Source organism: Strix aluco, chromosome 4 (genome assembly GCF_031877795.1).
Source record: "Strix aluco isolate bStrAlu1 chromosome 4, bStrAlu1.hap1, whole genome shotgun sequence".
In the NCBI taxonomy this organism is placed as follows: domain Eukaryota; kingdom Metazoa; phylum Chordata; class Aves; order Strigiformes; family Strigidae; genus Strix; species Strix aluco.
Window position 1 is genome coordinate 73,921,163 of NC_133934.1, and position 21,772 is coordinate 73,942,934.

At 38.7% G+C, this 21,772-nt stretch overlaps 2 protein-coding genes across 7 annotated transcripts in view; one reads left to right on the forward strand and one right to left on the reverse strand.

The window, feature by feature from the left end:
* SCLT1 (sodium channel and clathrin linker 1) overlaps positions 1-10,451 on the reverse strand; it is a 46,310-nt gene extending 35,859 nt beyond the window's left edge. Inside the window, exons 1-9 of one of the 3 annotated variants that reach the window (XM_074823658.1) lie at positions 10,375-10,451; positions 9,925-10,008; positions 6,764-6,831; positions 6,010-6,062; positions 5,027-5,096; positions 3,938-3,993; positions 3,430-3,562; positions 2,533-2,655; positions 345-410 (exon numbers count right to left, since the gene is read on the reverse strand). In XM_074823658.1, the coding sequence (XP_074679759.1) occupies positions 345-410; positions 2,533-2,655; positions 3,430-3,562; positions 3,938-3,993; positions 5,027-5,096; positions 6,010-6,062; positions 6,764-6,831; positions 9,925-9,958 (603 nt within the window). In that variant the 5' untranslated portion in view covers positions 9,959-10,008; positions 10,375-10,451. Of the gene's footprint in view, positions 1-344; positions 411-2,532; positions 2,656-3,429; positions 3,563-3,937; positions 3,994-5,026; positions 5,097-6,009; positions 6,063-6,763; positions 6,832-9,790; positions 9,810-9,924; positions 10,009-10,153 lie in introns of those variants that run through there. The other 2 variants (XM_074823656.1, XM_074823657.1) reach the window with 2 other exon arrangements.
* On the forward strand, positions 10,019-17,955 carry C4H4orf33 (chromosome 4 C4orf33 homolog). Of its 4 annotated transcripts, none has more exons than XM_074823663.1 (6): positions 10,019-10,097; positions 12,790-12,979; positions 14,822-14,882; positions 15,070-15,121; positions 15,234-15,433; positions 17,110-17,955. In XM_074823663.1, the coding sequence occupies exons 2-6, from the start codon at positions 12,793-12,795 to the stop codon at positions 17,207-17,209; spliced, it is 600 nt and encodes a 199-aa protein (XP_074679764.1). In that variant the 5' UTR covers positions 10,019-10,097; positions 12,790-12,792; the 3' UTR covers positions 17,210-17,955. The 4 variants fall into 4 exon arrangements, with proteins under 4 accessions (XP_074679764.1, XP_074679762.1, XP_074679763.1 ...); XM_074823661.1 differs by lacking the exon at positions 10,019-10,097 and adding an exon at positions 10,554-10,780 and having other exon boundaries at positions 12,720-12,979; XM_074823662.1 differs by lacking the exon at positions 10,019-10,097 and adding an exon at positions 10,554-10,780.
* The last annotated feature ends 3,817 nt before the right edge of the window (positions 17,956-21,772 follow it).

The following is a 21,772-nucleotide window of genomic DNA, read 5'->3' on the forward strand; positions in this document are numbered from 1 at the left end:
AATAAATTTTTCCCTTGTGAAGATGGTTTATAATGTGTGACTGAAGTACACTCACCACATACTAAAATTTTGAGTGTAAGCTTACCACTGACTTCCTGAAGAAAGAGCTCACATACTATTAAGGAGCTAACCTCACAACCAGCCTGACCTGGTGTTTGGAGTTCAGGAAAAAAGCCATTACTACTTGATTTTTGACAGGTCCCTAGAGAAGTTTGCAAAGCTGAGTGGCACAATTTCTTTTTCAGCCAAGTATATATGAAGGACTTTTTCCTTTTCTTTTATAATTTGAGGTTCTACTAGGAAAAAAAAGTTTACCAGGTCACTGTTCAGAAAGTTTTACTTACCGACTCCATTTTCTCATGGGCTATATGCGCTTGCTGAGTCAACTGTTGAAAGCCAGTCAGTTGATCCTAGAAAGATAATTCAGAGCTTCTTATAATCATTATCACCATAAAGAGTGTATAATTATAAAGTTCATAGTCAACTGAAAACATTTTCAAAAAAATGTATACATGTTGCAGGAAATTCTATATGCCTTTGTAGATTTTAATTAGATTGCTGTTAGCTGTGGACCTAGTAATCTGGAAAGTTAGATTTACTACTGAAAAACGTATCTGAATTTCACTCAATTAAAAATTGCCTCCTTCCAAAAATCATACGCACTTACTATCTGAATATGAAAGCGTACACGAGTAGTGCCTTTGAAGAGCCACACAGACTATGATGCTACTACAAGCATTTTTGCTACGCACAGTAGCAGACACGCACCCCTTAATTACAAAATGCCTGTATGGACATGTTTAATTTGCTATTTGACATATAGGATGTTTGTGTTCATACAAAAAATTGTTCGATTAAACTCCTCAGTCCCTGAACATGAACTCTGTTGTCCTAGGAAAACTAGCGTAACACAGAAAAAAAATCAACTGCAGCATGCCAAATGTCTTCAGAGCATAGAGAGGACTCAGGTCCCTGAGCTGGAATACCTACTAATTGTGCTGTGTTTATCTAACAGTCTCAAGGTCAAGTATATGCCAGAAGCCTATTCTATCGACTCCCTTATTTATTACATCCAACCCTTACAACAGCATCCTCTTTCATCTTTGCTTTCTGTCTATTCCAATTCTAGTTGGTCTCATCTATTTCTATTTACCTCTGATAGCTATTTTCTGTTCCTCCATTAAAAGCAAAACCTAAAATAGTTTAACTGAAAAGCCATTTTCTATGGGAGACCAGTAGTATTTAAAAATAAAAGGCAGCTCAACCTCATTCTTCTTACAATGACATTAAAATCCACCAAGAATTTAGTTATGAATGGAAAGTGGACTCTGACAGCCCTAAACCCTCCAACAGCTACCAGTGACCCTGTATGCTCTACTATGTGCGTGTTACCAGTAACTGACAAAGCAACACATGAAATAATCTAATGGAAGGAACAGAAGCAAAACGTTGAACTACATGTAGATAAGAGAATCTTCATAACTATTACTTGAAGTTATGAAACTTGACAGAGCACAATAGCTATACAGATATTTTTCCTGTTTCTGGGAAAAGAGCATATTGCTGGACAATACCACAAAGATAAAAAAGCAGTAAAAAAAATGTTATATGGGTGAGCTGTAACTGTGCCCACAAGTCTAGTGTACTTGAAAATGGAAATGTCCAAAAATTTGTAGCATCTCTTTACAGACATGGAAATACCTGTAGCGAGGTACATACAGGTGTGAAGTTTCTATTAGTTCTTCACACACTGAACATCTTTACGCAGCTCATCAGAGCAAAACAGCTTTTATGAACTTTCCTGAAGGGTTTTATGAACTTTTCTGAAGGGCTGTGCCCAGAAACAACAGAAGAGAAACAGGCTGCTGAACACAAGCTAGCATTAGAAGAATACTGGTGAACCTGAATCTTCAGGTTCTTAGCGCTGAGGGATATGGTGTAGTTGGAAACTGCCAATGCTAGGTTAAAGGTTGGACTAGATGATCTTCAAGGTCCTTTCCAACCTAGATGATTCTGTGATTCACCTGTTTACACACACTTCTTTACTGAATGACAACAGGAAATAGAGGCTATTTTTCCCACTACCCCACTATGATCTTACAGACAAAATTCAGGATTCAAACATCAGAGAAAACATGAAAGACTTCTATCTTAGAATTCAGAAATCTTTAGCAGCTTTTTCAGATGTTGAACTCTACTGCAGATTTCCAACCACGCAATTCAAACACAATTATTTATATGTATATGCATATCTGGTGCACATATATGTATCTAGGCACTAAGATTGACCCGGTGCCTTCCCCACGTTCCTGTCCATATATTTCAAATAAAGAACTTTTCCAATTGTAACAATGCATTTAGCTGATGAATCAGTGACCACATATGGCCACTCAACTTCACATGACTATTATGGAAAATAATTAACAGGACTAGTAGAACCCCCCCACACTTCATTTTGACTACACACAGACCCAGAATCTTAACAGTATAGAAAAACATTTCAAAATTAACAACAATATACATGAAAATTACTTTCTGCTTTTGACTTTCAGCCACGTGAATCTGCGTTTCAGTCCCACGCTCCTCGTACTGCTGCTGGAGTTGAGCATGCTCCTGTAATACAGTCTGCCAGAGCTCTATTGCTTGTTCTTTTTCCTAAGTTACAGAACAATGGTTTGTATAGAATATTATATTATAGCACATATACTTTCAACTATCATTGTCTAAAAAGAGAAGTCTTCTATTTTGAAGAAATGCCATTTTCTGTACTTTTCTCTGCACATGTTACAACTACACAGACAAAATAACAAATTCAGATGCAGAATAACAGATGCTTACAAGCTCAAATTCCACCTACAACTGCAAGTCTTCCAGATTTTTTTTTATAGCTCAAACTTTCACAGTCATTTACTGTAGGCCTACAGCATATAATACTCAAATACCAAAGTTCAGCTGTCAATTTAACTTCAACTTAATCATACACAACAGGGTTAATACACTGTTTTAATAATCTCAACAAAATGTGCTTATTTTTTGATTAAATATCATTTTTGCTACCCCACATATAGTTGCTTCCTCATATCACATTACAGTGTTTTTGATTAAAATGACAAGCTACTACAAAAACTTGAATTGAACAAAGTATTTCATTAATTTCCTGGTCAGGAATTCAATATAAAGATCAAGTCAACTAGGTAAAGTTACAGGCACAAGTTAATATTAAAAACTTCTTACATGAACTCCCTTCAGGTCTTTAAGTTGAAAGTATAAGTACTTGTTTCTTTATCTACAGAGAATCAAGAGGGCCTCAAAATAGTCTCAAGAAATTCTAAACAAATGAATTCTGAACCAAGAAATAAGACAGCTTTCCCTAATCTGCCAAGGCACAACAAGAGAAATAAACCAGTACAAATGTTTCATCTCACACACTTGATTCGCCAGCTGTAGTTGTTCTTGAAGGTTTCTCACTATGCCTTCATCTGCAGCAATATCGGTTTCTAGAGGCACGAAAGGAAGAGCCTCCAGTTGTTTCTTAAGAGCCTCTTTCAACTCTGCATGCAGACTGAAATTCAAAGAACTAAGTTCAGCCAAGTATCGACTTAACAGGGGATTTTTAACAAGTGAAGCATACTGCACCTTCAATCTGTACATACTATTTACTTCTAAGTCACATTTAAATCTCTTAAGTTACATTCTATAAACACAATAGACAGTGTGAAATAGTTTAATACCTACTTCTTTTTGAGATATGGTTACATTGCCTACCCTGGTGCTGTAATCTATATTAAACACTTAAAGACTCTAACATTAAGCTCACAAGTATGAAATCCTCAGCCATTAAGCAGATTCAAAAGACTTCAAGGTCCTATAAAAAAGCTTTTTAAGGTTTAGAAATCAACAAAACCAGCAGTAGTAACAGGGCAGTGCAATTATTTACCTTTCATTTTCCTTGGTGACTTGTTCAAATTTTAGTCTCATCTGCCTCATTTGTTCCTAACACAAAAACATGCAAGAGTAAGCACTCATTTAAGTGATTCATACTCTAAAAGATGGACAATCTAATTCAGCATAATACAGTAAATAAAAATCACTTTCTTTTTTAAGGAAAGTCACAGGGTGCCACTTAAATTAAACTGCTGCTAAGTCCTGTTATACCTAAGCATTCAGAAGTTATTATGAGCATTAAACATACCTTTTGGAATTCTTATAGCTTTTAAGGGTGGATTTTTAATTAACTCAAGGGTTTTTTTAGGGATACGGTAGATAACTCACCTTTTATGCAGTAAGCATTTGAAAAAAGAGTTTAGGAATTAACTGAGGAGAAACTTCAGTTACATGACATGACTGTTTTGTTAACTAAATAGTGCAACGAAACCATGGTGCCTTCTGAAATTGGCCAAGCTTGGAGACTGTATTTGCAGAATTTTTATGATGGACAGATCAAACAATTAAGTGCATTAAACCAAAACCAGAGTATAACTTCTGCTTGTAGATCACAAGTAAAGATTGCTTTCTGTATGCCACAGGTTTTAATTATTAATCACTTTTCGGTGACCATATGAAGCATTAAAAAGTTGCATTTTTCTGTGGTTGAAAGGAGGACAGTCCCCCTCCACCTCAGCCTCTACAATAATAAACAGTGAAGAATTATTAAGAATGAAGGCGGCTGGGTGTACCTATACTTGCAAGACTGAGCTGCTGAGAGGCGCAAATAGCTGCCTTGCTCTGAATGTCACCCAGAAAAGGTACCTGCAACCACACCAGAACACCTGTAAGAGAAGTAAAGCATGCACGTTTCATTTCACAGCACTGCTTCTCCAAACACACGGTAATCTACAATTTGGACAATCTCCCAATCTTGTCATAGAAAGTTCTCTGTTCATCCGTTTGAGGCAGTCTGCAGTCCAGCAAGTTTGTGAAGCATGGTGTAGGCATACTTTCCTTTATTGACAAGAGCTAACGGCCTAGACATTAATACTGTAAAATGCTAAGAATATACAGTCTGAAATGTTAGAAACATCCATACCTGATAAAGCTGCAGCTGTTCTCTCATTTCTTCCAAGTGTTTATCGTACTCTGTGATTAGAATTGACAAGCTAAAAAGTTGAAAAACATAAGTAGAAGAAATTTTGTAAATGCTAAAACATTATTCTGATAATTAACTAGTTTTAAAGAATTCTTAATCTAGAGAACAGAACAAACCAGTCACGTCACTTTGTTTCCAAGCTCAACATGCACCAGAATCAAATTAGTAAGTTTAATTACTACTTCTAAAGTATGATCATTAACAGCAGACTTCCTGTATAACTAGAACATGGGATGCTATAAATGAGCATTAATACTACATTAATATTTCATACAGAGAATCCCAAATGATTAGACTAGACTTTGTTACTGCTTTCACATACAACAGTAAAGCGGCCTATAAGACAACATAAAATAATACCCTCCTATTTATATAATTCTTCCTTCCTAATATTTTTGTAAATCAAGAATAATTCTCTGAAAATTCTGTATTTGTCTAGACTGATAATGCCTTAAAAGCTAACAAGAAAGCATAGGTTATTTTATAAAAAAAAGTGACAATGATTATTAAACAATTTCCTAATATGCAACTGTTAGTTCAAGATTGTCAAATAAATATTTTTAAATACATCCACCTGACCTCAACAGTCAGCAGTTACCTGTGTTACCTAGATCAGTACAGTCTTACCAGCACTTTTGTTTATTATGTTAAAGTGTAGACTATAAAAATCCCTTCATTCATATCTCATCCTTTATTTTACAGATTGTAGAAAAGTCATGCATTTAATGTACTGAATAAACAGAATAGTATCTATAAACAAGGGCTACAGCAACACTTTCACAGACCTCCATTCACAAGTTCTCAGAGCTGTGAACACATGTACATAAGACCAGGCTCACCTGGATATTTACACTTTTAAAAACATATGACAATTTCTTTTAAATACTTTGTAGTATTCCCACTTATAATTTGAAATCAGTTACCTTTGGTCCATCATCCGGGATCCTGATATGCCATCACCACCAGGGGCATTTTTCTGTAATGGTATACTTTGTATATTAGTACTTGCACATGACTACATGTAGTTTTAAATTTTTATATGCAACCCAAAGCTGCTGTTCTGCCTGTACTGTGATCATATGCAATATCCCACATGATCAGTTCCAGGTTTATGTTCAAAAATCTTTAAGTCCTGGCTCAATTTGAAAAAATAATATTTTTTTTTCAAGATGCTCTGATATAAAGCATAATTGCATCTGAGAGGGAATCACCTGGCTCTTTAAAGAACACTCACAAGTTTGTGTAAGTGCTAAGTTCATTTCCATGCATCTCAGCATCAGGAAAGTGGTGATGTCCTTGCTTCTACACAGGCTTGCAGACAGGCTTACAGTACCCAGCGTGAAAAGTTATCTCAACATGAGACCAGTCTCTTTGAAAAGAGAAGTCTACAAAAGTGGAAAAGGCTACTAAAGTAGGAATCAAGTATTCTTTCATACAGGGCTATGTTCTTCCGCATGTGACAAACTGCTGAAAATGTATCCAAAATACCAGAATTCACTGTTATGACAGTATTATTCTGCTGTTGCTGCTTGGAAAAACAACAAGCAACCCTAAAGTTGTGTGATGGAGCCAAAGCAAGGCCACATTGAAGTGGTTTGTGCTCTATGTGTGCAAAGATGTTCGTCACAAAACCTCATCACAAAAATTCTTACTACTTCCATCCCCGAGTTCACATACCTGCTCAGCAGTAGCTTTCAAAATCTCATCTGTTTCATACTGTCCAAGTGCCATATTTAGTCTCTGATCTGAAAAATACAAAAGTCTGAGAATCATAGCTACAACATGGGCCATTATCTAGATAAATCTGACTGGCAGTCAGAAATAAGTTTAACACATTTAGTGCTTTGAAGGCACACAACATCATAAAATTCTTCTATTAGCACAATTAATTTAATTAAAATAGGACTGGAAAAAAAGCCTACAAAGACTGTGTAATAATAATGACTTCTATTTCTTTCACATTCCTTTTTTTTTTTTTTAGATTTTAAAAATGAAGTTTCTGCCTAGAAAACCCACAAAAACACATACACATCTTAATGATTCACCAGGTCCGGGTGCAACAAATCACACTGTGTCCAATTCAATCAGCTGAATGTTTGACAATTAACCTGCTGTTGGGAACTCAACCCTGCAGTTTTCAACAAACTTTCAAGAAACTTAGGTCAAGAGAGCTTCACTGATAAATGGATCCGAGCAGGCAAGTATATCCAGAAGAAACACCAACAAGAATGAAGAAATGTAGTCTGTAAGCAGCAAAGCATAACGAGTAATTTCACACTGCTGAGCTGGGAACATCAACTAAGGTGTCGCTCTTCCTTACTCATCTAACTTTGGCTATGGGAATTTCAGAGACTACTTGTACTACAAACAAAAGAACCAGCAGAAGGCTGGAAGGGAGAAGTAACAGATCTTTCCACTTGTTCATGGAGGGATCCTTGATCTAACAAAAACACAGCGTAACCAGCCGGTCAGAAAAGGTGATCATCCTGCTGTATTCAGCACTGGTGCGGCCTCACCTTGAGTGCTGTGGGCAGTTCTGGGCCCCACAGTTTAAGTGGATGTGAAAGTCCTTGAATGCCTCCAGAGGAGGGCAACAAAACTGGTGAAGGGGCTGGAAGGGATGTTCTGTGAGGAGCAGCTGAGGGCTTTGGGCTTGTCTAGTTTGGAGAAAAGGAGGCCGAGGGGCGGCCTCATTGCTCTCTACGGCTTCCTGAGGAGGGGAAGTGGAGAGGGGGGTGCTGAGCTCTTCTTCCTGGGATCCAGTGATAGGGTGTGTGGGAATGGTTCAAAGCTGAGCCAGGAGAGGTTTAGGCTGGACATTAGGAGGCATTTCTTGACTGAGAGGGTGGTCAAACACTGGAACAGGCTTCCTAGAGAGGTGGTCAATGCCTCAAGCCTGTCAGTATTTGAGACATTTGGACAATGCTGTTAACAACATGCTTTAACTTCTGGTCAGCCCTGAAATGGTCAGGCAGTTGGACTAAGAGATTGTTGTAGGTCCTTTCCAACTGAAATATTCCATTTTATTTTATAAGAATCCGAGTGACACCTTTGTAACTGGAATGGGTAAAAAGAAAGAAAAAGGAAGTCAGCAAGGTAATGCATACATTTCAATTTAAAACAACATCTTGCTTATTTTTCTTGATATGCATCTCATGGTTCTTTTTCTGGTTCTAATCTTCTAAGAGAAGGTATAGGAAGAAAACAGAGGAGAGAGAAAGGAGGTAATAGTAAAAGGATGCCAAGAAACAGGAAGGAGAAAGTAGCTGCCCTCACCAGTCAAAGCAGTCTGCAAACATGAGGGGCCATAGGTGCAAAGGGGGACAAATCTTAAATACCCCTTACAGATGTACTCAGCTTCAACAGTAAATCATTAAATACATTCTGATAGAAGTCCCATGTATTTAGCAGCTTATAATGAAAATATGTAACACAATGGAAGAATTACTATTTGTAGGGTTGGCTGCTGATACTTCAAAATGCATTCAGGTGAAACTGTTTATAACTCATCAGTGCCTGAGGCTAGCTTTTCACTATGAGAACCTTTTTTATAGCTACATATTTAACACAACAAATATTTATGCTACATTAAATACAATAAAGCTTAGAGAATCTCTTTTTATGTATAGAACACACATTCAGCATCTTAAATCTTTGATTACACATTCATGAAACAAGAGAAACAGCAATCCATATGTGAGACTTGGAGCAGGCCTCAAATAATTTACATCTCAGTCAGCATACAAGCCAACTTCAAATTTATCATTTGGCACCTTTCAAAATATATGAAGATTTTTAAAGAAAGAATTAAACTCCTTGATAGAAAAGGCACCTCCTACCACTTCACAGTGAGTTTAGTCTAAGGTCTATTTAGAGCCTAAAGATTTATAAAATAAGAAGCTACACCCAGACAAATTAAATACCTATGAAAAAGCAAAATACCAGTATTTGAAAATCCATCATTTGTTCACATCACAGTATAATAAATACTCAATAAAGATACAGGCTTCTGAGCCAGGATGACTCTGCTGGCTCAGATAGAAGCTTTTTTGCTACTAAGGTCCTTGGAACCAAGAACTGGTCTTTCACCTTTGGCCACCTAAAGCTGTCATACATAGTACCACTTGGAATTCTGATTACTGAGTGATGCACAGCCATAGCACTTTATACACTGTAATCTTGTCCTACTTCCCAGCATGCTACCAAGTTTTCCAACAACACTAACTAGTGACAGAGACAGTAACATTCTTGGGACTGCACATCAACCCATTCCCTAAACTGTACAAAAGCAATTTTTGCCAGTACTTTGCTGGTAAGTAAGTAAAGTGTGCCTTGGTTCAGTTATGTTAAGCTTACATTAAAATTATCAAAATTCTAACAAATAATACATAATGAAGAATACTGATTTTAGGCTGTAAAGCAAATTTTATGAGTAACTGGCAAGACAGCTTTTTTGCCTTTCAGGTGTAAGCCAAGCATAGAAAATACAGCAGTTTCTTAACTAGATAAAAGAGACATTATCACAAAAAATGCATGTGTTTTTTTCTATTACCCTCACCAACAGCTTTTAATTACTCATCTTCACCTAACTATCTAGTTTTGATGCCATCATTCACTATAGCAAGCACTACAAGAGCTACAAAACATAAACCTTCGCTGCTACAACCATAAACAAAAAGGTTTCTACCCTCTGTAGAAACTGACCCCAGCTCCCGAGAGGCAGCTGCGGGGCCTCCGCTCCGTCCCTCCCACAGCCCCGAGGCGGCGGCTGGGCCAACCCGCGAGGTGTCGGGGCCGGGCGGGCAGCCCAAGAAGCCGGCTGCTCGCAGAAGCCTCACCTGGCTCTCCCTCAATGCCGAGCTCAGTGGCCATCTTTCCAGCGGAAAGCTTCACCGCCGCGGAGAAATCCCCCTCAGGAAAGCCTGCAAAAATCGGCAGAAAAAAAGGTTATTTCAGCCGCTCGCCACCCCCGGTGCCCGGCGGGGCGAAGCCCCATCGGCGGATAGGGAAGGTGAGAGCCATTCGGGAGAGAGAGAGAGAGACAGCAACTTGGAGGGAACCCCTCACCTGCCGCCTAGAGCTTCTTTCATTAAGTAAAACCGTGGCTGGGTGGGCGGGAATAGTAACCACAGAGTCGCTGTCCCTCCACCCCTGCCCCTTTCCCTCAGCCCGCCGCCGCCACTGCCGCCTGAGGGACACAGCCCCGGGCGGCGGCCGACACTCAGCGCACCCGCACGCCTCAGCGGCTGTTCCTTCGCTTCGCGCCTCGCCCCCGGGGCGGGGCCTACCTGGCGGCGAGGGCCGGCGAGTGCGCCCCCCGGCCCGCCCCACGCGCGGCAGCTCTGCCCTCAGCGTCCAGCTCGGCCCCAGGCGGCGCGCGGGGCCCGCGGAAGGCGCCGCCGTGGGGCGGGGGCGGTCTGCCTGCGCATGCGCGCAGGGCGGGAGGGTTGTGGCGGGAGGCGCTAGGCTTGCTGGGGAGCCGAGTTTCTTTTCAGAGTCGCAACGGATGTGTGGAAGCGTAAGAAACCCTTTGTTAAATTTCTCTGTGGAATTTACGGGTTCAAATGAGGCGTTTGCGCGTTAAACTCCGCTTCTGGAAATGCCGCCGCCGCTGTTGTTCGTGGCTGGAGTAGCTGGGGGGTAACCGAAACCGGAAACAGCTTCGAGCCCTCTGGGAGCTCGTGCCTCTGCCTGGTAATGAAGTCTTAACTACAGTAAAAGCTGCTGTCTCTTACTCGGTTTCCAAGTTCCCCACAGTCCTCTTGGAGCAATTAAGAAAAACACTAGTGTAATTACTTCCTGCTTGGTTTTGCCCTTGTTACCAACGTCGATAGGGTTTGGGGTGGGAGATATAAATCCCTTCCGTAAGGAGGGACGTGAGGCGCTGCCAGCGGCCGGCACCAGTGGCTGCCTCTGCCCTTGGTGGTGAGGGGTGATGCGGGGCTGGCTGGGGCCTAAGTGTACCGGCTGGCTGTTCGCAATATACATTGTCATGATTGCAGAAGAGTTGTCACTGTACTTGCTTAATATACTTACTTCTCTCTTTTTGTTTTAAACTGTGGATGATTTCGCTTTGCCTGTTTGAGTTACCACTAATACTGGACTATGAGCCCACTTCTGCTGGCTTAAGAATGCTGTTAGGAAATTGTTGGGTGTCTTCCCTTCCCATGCTTTGCACTGTTTTCTTTCAACTTGGTTCATCTTGCTTCCAGAAACATGCCACTTGAGTTGGAGTGAACATTAATGATGGTAGAGCCTCTCATAGTTTCTAGGGCTATCCCAGGTCTCTTGAATAAAGTACATCTGATGCTTGTCTAGCATATCATACAGTTAAAATGCTGACGTAAGAACTTAATTAGTTTTCAGTTTATTTAAATATAATTTGTCAAAAGCAGTAGTCCAATATTTGACTTTCCTTTTTTACTAGACTTCTTAAATTAAGGTGTCTAATTACTAAATCTATTGCTTCATAGCTTCTCTAATCTGTCACACTTTGGTGACATAGTCATCTCCTTGATGGTAAGTATATCTACCTAACATCATTCTAGCTATTTTTCCATCTCGAACTCAAAGAGAGGAGGTCTGGTGCTTCTCAGCATGAACATCAGTGAAGGGAAACTGGCTAGTGTGACTGTAGCAGAGGGTATGAGACACAGTTAATGTGTCATAAGAGCAAAGCTGTGGCATATAGGGGAGTGTGATGCACGTGGGTTACATTCTGTCTCATGTACTACACCTGTTGATAACACCTGCAGACTGTGGTAAGTTATACTTACCTTACTGTGAGTCCCAAGAAAATGGGTATCTGGGTAGAGATGAAATAACCCTATTTAGTGTTCCCAACTGAAGGGAACGTGGTTACAACTTAGTTACTGAGCTAGCACCTCTCTGGTCACAGGACTTAACAGCATGTGGGTAATTCTCAGTCAGGCTACATACTGCCAGTTCCCTTCTTGTATGACTGGGAGATGTGTAAGGGAACAAATCAAGGATTGCTTTTGTGGAGATGTGAAGCAACTCATAATACTGAGGAGGGGAGGGGTAAGGGGCCATAAACTTGTTGGAAACTGGGCTCCACTGGTTCTTTTGCTGATTAAATAGATTAAGGCTATTCTTAAGGTTGGTACTGTTATTTCCAAGTAATAACATCTGATGGAGTGTGGTATTCTCTGTTCTTGCTGCTCTGCAAACATTCAGTGTGTTTAACAAGATGTGCTTGCAGTTTTCTTTGAAATCCTTTAGTTTGGCTGGTTTGCAGGGACTGCGAAGGAAAGCTTTAGCTAATTGTTTCATTTTCTTGCATCTCAGCTTCATGAAAGGTTTTTCTCAATCTATTTTTATCATGTTACCAAATCATTGAAGATCATGTAGTGTAGACTTTGTTTTGTTTATCTGTTCTCTTGATAAATATTTCTGATGGTTTTGGAAGGTGTTTATTTAGGTACGTAGTTGGAATGCCTGAAGTTTGGTAAAACTAGTGATTTGTAACCATGGGGGTATAAAAACCTATGAAAGGCATTCATGTAACTGTTTAGTTGCTTTCTACAGCTAAACTATTTCAGTTCTTCTAATGTCTGAAAACATGATTTGATGATTGACTTTGTTCAAAAGTGTGCTTTTTTTCCTGGCCAAGCAAACAGTGCAGCTGGTGCTGAAGTGGAATCCGAGATCTTGGACAGAACCTTCCTTTCTCATTTATGTAGTATATGAAGATGGAATTTACAATTAAGCACACATGGGATGGTTTACCTGTGAGCCATGAGCCGGTAACTATTGGGCTGAAGTCGGACAAGGCAGGACTGCTAATGGAAGTTAATGCTCCCTTCTTTAATGACCCTCCAGCACCCCTTGGAGATCCAGGGAAACCTTTTAGTAGACTGTGGGACTATGAGGGTAAGTGTAACTGTTCTGCTGCCAATATATCTGATTTGCGTAGGCACTGATATTCCTCTGTAGTTAATATGCCTGGTCTTTATTTAAGAGTCTGTGATGGTTATTTTTTCAAATTGATGTAACGGTTGTGAGTGTATGACATCTAATTCAGTCTCTTTGGTCACAGTACTGCTTTTAAAGATCAGATCTGAAATGTAAAGTAAAAATTTCCCTTTCTCTTATATCCTGAGCAGTTTGGGAAAGAATACTGTGAAAGAATTTAGTTGTAATCACTGCCTTACCTTTAAACAGCTCCTTAAGTAACTAGAAGCATCATGCTATATTCAGCTGAAAACTACCCCAAACTGTATCAAGAGTGATGCTCTTTTTGGAGGTGATGAATTGATTTTCATCCCTAGCACTGCTGACTGTAAGGTGAATGATTATTTTATAGTAGTGCAATGATACAAATGACTGGGAAAAGAAGCAAATATGATATATCACGTCGTGGCCATAAAGAAATGGAGTCCAGTGAGCCGGATTGATTTCAAGAATGGTGAGGTTGACTCTTCCTGATCCTGTCAATACTGTAGGCACTCAAATTTAGTTTCTGGGCTACTGATATAACTTGTGGAATAACAGAGTCTTGACATATTTAAATATCAAAATAATTTTGGGGCATATATCTATAAATGCATTTGCAGTAGGTAAATAGAAGTGAAATCCTACAGACAGGCTCTACTTTTGCTTTAAGAAGTAGAACAATAACTAAAATATATGTTTATTTTAATCACTTTTGTAAAGTCTGTTTGAGGACTAGGAAGGTGTGAAACAAAGAAATAGCAGCTCATAAAATATGATTCAAAATTGTACCCAAAGGGAACAGGGAATATTCTTGTAGTAATATTGTTTTCCTGTCAATACTGTCACTTTTACCCATTGCTTTGAATAATGCAAGGATTTAATGTTTCCAGCAGTTCTCTACTTCCTGATTATTGAACTATTCTGATTAAAGCTCTACTTAAACAGTATTAGCACCTCTTTGATATTATTATACTAAATAGGCTTATGTAAAAATAAAGTCACCAATCATATCTAATCATAATTCTAACTAAAGCTTTCTAATGTCATTGCTGCGAGAAACACCATTATAGTTCTACTTTGTGAACCTGAAAGGTGCTTCAACAGTCACACATGGCTTTCAGATACACCTGGTACCGTAATCCCTGTCCAAAGTATCAGCCATCTACAGGGAAATAACATTTAAGAGCTAAACGCTTTCTCACTATTTTTGGGATTTAGTAGTTTTAGTTGGGGGGGGGGTGTGCTCCGCTGTAAGTGTATGTTCCTTTTTTTGTTTGTTTATTTTTTTTTTTCTGGTCTCTGCTGCTCTGAGTCCTCAGGCTACCAGCAAACACAAGACTTCTGCACTTAAGTGCTCTACCTGGAGTGCCTGCTGTGAGTATGATTGACTAGGATCACTCTGTCTTGGTCAGCTTTGTTCACAGCAAGCACACCAGGTGAAATAGCTGTGTGCTGATGCTTTTCTTACTCTATGGACAGCTATATTTTACTGCTGCATCAAGGTGAGTGTTTCCAAAGCTGGAATTGGTAAATAAAATTAGTACAGTGCTTTATAAAGCTCTTTATGATGATAGGCATTAAAAATAAGAGCTCTTGAAGTTACAATTATGGCACAGCATTTGAATAGTTAGGAAGCTGTCAGTAGCATGTACACAGCTAGTCAAGCTCTGGTATGGCACAGGACAAAAATCATGGCAACAGAATTGTTTTAGTGGGATATGAAGGTCTCAGGATATTACAAAATAGTGAACATAAAATGCTGACAGCCTTTTTTTTCAGTTGTAGAAGCATTTTTCCTGAGTGACAGAACTGAACAGTATTTAGAAGTTGAACTTTGTCCGTAAGTACAGCACTCTGAAAAAGTCACAAATGTTAATTTGCATTTCCAGTTGCTTGTAAGATATATGTATGAGGAAGACTGGGAACAGAAATTGTTGCAATATGGGGAATGTACATATTTGTGGCAGAACAGCACACTAATAACTTGGTATCATTTTAACAAAATTGTGCTCTGATTTTTTTGACAGCCATGGACAACACTTGTTGCTGCTGCTTTCTGGCAAAAGAAGAGTATGGAAAGTAAGTGGTCAAGTATGTTCATAACGTACAGAAAACCTAATTGTTTGTAGGTACCTGTTGCCTGATTGGAAGATGGCATTACCTCTTTTTTTTTTTTTTCCTCTTTTATCAGGAAGAACTTCCTTTAGAGTTTGAGGTGACAAGAATGAAAACCAAATGGGAGGGCAAAGCTCATCTTCCATGGAATTATTTTCCACCATGCACGAACAAGTTCAATGCTTTTGCAATTCATGGTTCAGGAGAAGAGAGAAAATATGAAGCGCTTCATCCTGTGCCTCGACATGAACTACAGGAAGGACAGAAACCAGATTTGTAAGCATGTAATTAGCTTTTCTGTAGTATAGTTGCACTATTCTGCACTATACTTAAAAGAAAGCTAATCTGATTTGCAGATTGAGTGCCACTACTATTTTAATTACACTGCTTAGCCCTTGCTTCATTGGCACTGTGCTTTGTATAAAGCACTGTGGCAGATAGCTGTAATTAGTGCTTGATTTCTATGCTATCCCCTAGGTGCATAGAAAATGATGCATTCAACACCATTGGCATCTGTTTTATCACCTTTCTGAGCAAACTCATGGATGGGTTGTTCTACTTTTTCCTTGCCTCCAGCATGTCCTGAAATGCCATTTAGTGTTAATTTCACCAGATACATTTCCTGGAAATCTCTTTTGCTTCTCCCCTACTGTTCTAAACAACCTCACCACTACGGATGCTTCCATATTACGGAAAAAATTGGAAAGGCAGACTAAACTGAAAAGTATAATAAAAAGATACCCAGTATCAATAGAAAAACTAGATTATCTTGATTTTTAAATTGTGCTTAGGGCTGGTTTATTTTCTTTGACTGTGAGGCTGAGATGATTTGATAAAGTCTACTTCTGGACACTTTGTATGAATGAACTAGCTCTAGAGGGTACACTATAGTTCTTAGGCAAACTTGTTACTCAACATACTCAATGACAGTCAGGTAAGGTAATTTTTAGATAAGTCACCCTTTTTTTGCCTTTATTTAAGAAAAACTTAGCTTCTGCAAGTGTATATTTTGAGAAATGCTACTGCTAATAAAATACATTATCAGTGTTCTGTAAGAAATAGATACTTTTCCTTTTCTGTGGTAAACTGGAGAATGCCTGTAATATTTTTCAGGAAGGGATTCTTTCTATTCTTTCTGTAGTATTCCTTCCAAAAAAACGCTTGACTTTTTCAGATATGGGTGGTGGATGCAATTATGTGAAGAGTTTGCTTTGCTACTTTCATTGCTCTTAGATTGTCTTTACTCTTACAAATTACTTCCTAATAAGAGAATTCCATTTACCTTTTTAAATGATTAGTGTAGTGTCAGATGTTCTGTCTCCTGTTTGGCAGTTGTTTGATGTAAGTATTAATTAGCAATTGGTTGCAGTGTCTTCCTTCTATTGTTTCTGTATGGTAGCCTAAAGGAGAAATTCTTAGCAAGAACTGATTCATAATGTTTTAAAGAAAACAAGACTTCTGGTCATACAGAAAAAAATATATTTAGTACCTTCATTATCCTATCCAGTCTTCCTCTTTTCTGTAAGGAAAGGATAACCCTGTGATACGACTTTTCAGTTGGTCAGAGTTGTAAATTTTTAATCTACTGGAGTGCGGATAAGTCATAAAGCAGGATATCGCTATGCTCTTGCTCTGACCACAGTTCCAGGCAACATAAGCTGAGGGAGTTTAAAAGGTGAGCACTTTGTTACCTTCACTTTATGCTGTGCGGTACTTCCTTATAGCTGAGGATTTTGCCCTGTGTTTTCCAATACTAGATTTTCAGAAACACAGTAGCATGTTTTATTTATAAACTCAAGATTTGGAAGATGACCACATGGAATGCTAATTACATTCCTGTCCAAGAAAACCTGAAAATAAAGATTAATTAAACCTATTGAGAATACTGCCTTTTATTAAGACACATACTACAAGACTTACAACTTTTTTGTTTATTTCTCCTCTCTTTGCAGTCATCGCCTGGAATTTTTCAAGGATTTGAACCTGAAAGGACTAATGGGAGAAGACTGGCAGCAGCCTGAATCAGATATATGGAAGTGTCTCACTAATTAAATGGATTGAGACATAAATTTTTATAGCATTAGGGTTGGATGAATAAGTTATGTGGAAACAACTTATTCATTCTGAGCAGAGTTTGTAAATATCGGATTTCCTTGACACCAAAATCACTGATCAATTTTAAAACCAACTGTAAAGTATCTGGGCCAGTTGATTCTAAATGTATGAAGTATGCAACGGCTTGTGTTTCAGTTCATCTGGGTATGCAGTTTTTCATCTGTGCCAGAGATGAATCTGCTCCTACCAACAAAGGGGAAAAAATGTGCTAAAGTTACAACTGTGTTTTCATAAGAACTCTAAGCCTGACAAGGCCAATACCTGGCTTGGAATCATTCAGTTTCCTGTAGTTGCTGCATTTCTGCTGTATTTGTTGCTTGTTTGTTTCTCTGCTGTTGAATGAGATTATGTGCCTAAATTTTTTGATTGCAATCAGGAGAAAGAATGCCTCCTTCAGGGACAGAAAAGAGTATAGTATCGTGGCATTTTGTAGCCCAGTATTTGCACTGCAAGATGCTGTGGAGATATAACACTATCCTTTCCTGTACCTTCCTACACCTGAAGTTTTCCCTTGCACAGTGCTGAAGGGGGAGCTTAATCTGCATTACTTTATTAGCAGACCTCTGCTTCAAATTCAGTGTGGAATTTCTAGTGATATTTAGAGGATAGATTTACAAAAGGTTTTATGTATTCTAGGAAATGTTTCTGGGACAAATAATGTTCAGTAAAACCTTTTGATATAGTTGTGTGCCTGCAAAAGCTTGTTTGTTCCAAGACCTTGTCACATCACCTTAAGGATTCAGCTCAGCCATACGAGAATTTTGTTTGCATGCCACCTAACGTTGGAAGTAGTCTAATGGTATGTGCCTACATTTTCTACATATGGGCATGAATATTTTCAACAGTACTGGATACTGTTAGATGGTAACATCTAATCTGTAAATGCTCATAGGATTTACAAATGAGATGTTTTGTCTAGCATAGTAAGTGCTGCTTGGTTGTGGCTGCTGACTTGATCCTATATAAATTAGCTTACAAAATGGGAAGCTTAGCCACTAACCACATCCTACAGCTGAAAAATAGGTGACTTCAAATCAAACCTCTTTGGTTTAGTTCAGAACGAGGATTCAGACCTCAGTCTTTTACTAGAAAGAGGACTTCCTGCATCCTGTTGAAATGTCATCATCACAGGGTAAAAGGTGGTCATGTCTCTAGTTTTGGGAGTCTGAGAATCCGTTGTTTTGGGAGTCTGAGAAAATATGGCTCAGTCATAACTGAGGAAGTATCTTTCAGAAGTTGTGTTCTGAGGATGTGGTGCTGGGTCTCATCCTTTTAGGTAGCATTTTCTACTGAACAGTTTAGAATCCTACAGGTTCCTGGAATGGACTGATGTTCTTGTAGTCTCATGTCCTGCTCAAAGCAGGGCTATTGTTGAAGCTAGGTGAGTTTGCTCAGAACTCAACTAGTTCTGATATGAAAACTTACCTGATTGCCATTTCCCATGCTGCAACTTCTGTCCATCGCCTTTTGTCCTTTCTCTGTGCATCTCCAGGAAGAGTGACTTTGTAACTATCGATTAGGTAACTGAAGTTCGCTCCCCATGGATTTCTTTAAATGTTGTCATTCTCAGTTTGCCTTTTGTGACTCTTGTTAGTAAGTACCTTCCACTCAGATAATACTGACAGACGACTTAAAGGTGTAACTTGGGTTGTAACTCGGAGGCAGAAATGCTCCCAGGCCTTTCTTGTTTATTTAGCTCATAAATGGTTCTAAAAAACTTCTGGGTAGCTTTAGACATCAAAATGCCTGCAAAGTGTTGCACAAGACTGCACACTCTTAAGTCATGTTACTAAAAGGATTCTCTGTTCTCTCCTGAGCTTGTATGCAGTAATAACCATAGTCTGATGGACATGTTTTCTTTGCTGTCTTTAAATTTAACTCTACCTGTAAGTTCTGCCTGAGAAGAAAAGATGGGTATATCCTGCCTTTGTGAAGAACATCTCAGTGTGATTAATGTCTGAGCTAGAATGTTACTTCAGAGGTTTTATCTGGCTTTAGATTCCCTCTGTGTACTTTCAGTTTTACAGAACTATACTTACGAATTTAAGGATATTAGGCTTTTTCATATGCAGACTTTGACATGTCAATGCACTCAGCCATCCAATTGTTTTTGCTCTCTTTTAATTAGACGTTATAGATTCCTTGCTATAAAGTGCCATCTGTTGAAAATTGTAAGTATTGTACATTCAATTGTTTGGCTTCTTTTCTACTTTCAATCCACGTACAGTTTTCTGAAGAATGACATCAGTCTGAAATATTGAACAATCCAGTAAATGTTGATTAAAAACGTCTTTTAGATACTGACATCTCAAAGCTGCTTTTGAAATTTTGATAAAAAAATCACTCAACTTTTAGCCTTTGTTTTAAGCAGTTTCTCAAAACAGTGTGTGCAGAAGTTCAAATGAGCTTACTGTTTTTCTCACAAAGGTTGTTTTCACGTGATGAATGATGTTTTTGCATGTAAAGGACAGTAAATCAAATTATTTATTCAGAAACTTCATCTGGTATTCATTCCCACTTCAAACTGACTACTTCAGATTTGACTTTGGATGCAAATTATAAACTTCGAGGGAAATAGATTACTTTCCCTAAATAAGTAATTTAAAGTAAAATAATTGTCTCTACAGTACAAAATGTAACGCTAGATGCTTCTGAAAATGAGAATTATCATACTGACTTTATTCAAGGCACATGCTACTCCACAGTGCTTTCAGTTGGTTCACTTGTATGTTTCTAAGCTTTAAGAGTCTGTTTGAACTGTAAGTGCTGGCTTTCATCAAAAGGTTTCCATATGGGTTCATGGACGGCAGAGTTGGAACCTGTGCACTGACTTGTTTCTAAAGGTTTAAAGTTAAATTAATCACTTGGTAGGAGCTTAGTGTAGGGGGGAGTCTCTGCGTAAGGCATATGTTAGATGGAAGCACAGTGTCTTGGCACACAGTAGTGAATTCATGGCTCATCAGTGGACAATCCAACGCTTGCCAGCATCACTTAAAGCTCCCAGGACTTTGCAGGGATGGGTATCAATGTTCATTGAGATGACGTTCTAGTTTGTAGCTTTCTTGCTTTGATATGCTTTTAACCAGGCCCTGTTTTACACTGTGGAGTCCCGTTGTAGCCATCTTTCCTGAATTGCCTCTCCTTTCTTGATGACATGAGGAAAAGACAAAACAAACTCTGTTCTGCATGAGTTCCATTTAAGTACATGTTCATTTATTATTAATCCTGGTATAGAAGGAATGTGATTCAATCCAGTCTTAACTCAGTGTATGTGTGTATCTGCATGCATACATATATATAGGCATTCAGCATTGTGCTGTTTTTGTATGTCAAACTTGTATCAAGAATAATACAGATAAATTCTCCAAATTGTTGCACTGAATATACTTTATGTAGGATATCAATTTCATAAAATGCAGAACTGCATGATAGAAAGCATAGATCATTCAAGCACTCCATCCACAAATCCATTTCACTTTGAAATGGATTTAAATGCTTCAACCCTGTAAGCACTTCTTATCCATTGCTCTCAAAAAAAAATTTCTAAAAAATCAACTTGTCTCAGATGTTTCCAGGGGATAATATTTGGCCTTGTGACAGTTATATATCATGTGACATACTAAGTCTAAGATGCAGGAGTTTTATTACTTTGGAAATGGGGGAATACCCGCTAGGGAGTGCACAGTATTTAACTTTTTTTTTTTTTTTTCCTCTGCAAAGGCTTTAGATAACCTTAAGTGTGACATTTTCACATGTGAAAATGTTAATGTTGTGGCAGTTTTTAATTATTTTACCATATTTAGCCAGAATTCCTAAGGAAATGAGGCTGTTGAGTTATCACTAACTTCTTGCCTTTCTAGCAATGTTGTCATCACCTTTTCCCCCACTACCACAACAATTTTAAATCCGTTGGCCAATTTCAGCTGAATCAGAAACAGACAGCCTTAAAAGATGCTGGATTCTTGCAAAATGTGTGGAATGAACAGCTGTAGGCATTTCCTCACTATAGCACCCCAAATTGAGGAAAAGGAGAGATCATCTCTCAGCCCTTATCCTGCAGTTTTAGTGCCCAGTACCTGAAGCAGTTGGTGCATGCTTAACTTCAGCTGTAGTACATATAACCTCTTACCTTTAGACTTTGATTAGGAAGCTAGGAAATGTGTGGAACTTAAGGGATAAGAGGTGCTGTCATAGAAGTGAACTTAGATTTCATAGACCTATGCCCTAGTGTTATCTTGAGGTAAGAAGCTTAGGAGACAGAGTGTATGTATAAAATATAAATGTATGAAGAGCCATGTTTTACTAGTCCTACATTGTAAATATCCAAGCATGTTTTCAGTGCTGCTTTTTTTTTTTTTTTTTTTTTTAACTTGAGGAAATATTTCCCTTGTTCCTGTCCTTTTTCAGGAGAAGATCCCACACAAAGGATAAGGATGGAGTTTCCCCAAGTTTAATGCCAGGGTTAGCTGAAAGCACAAGGGCGTAGTATCAGCTTGTCAT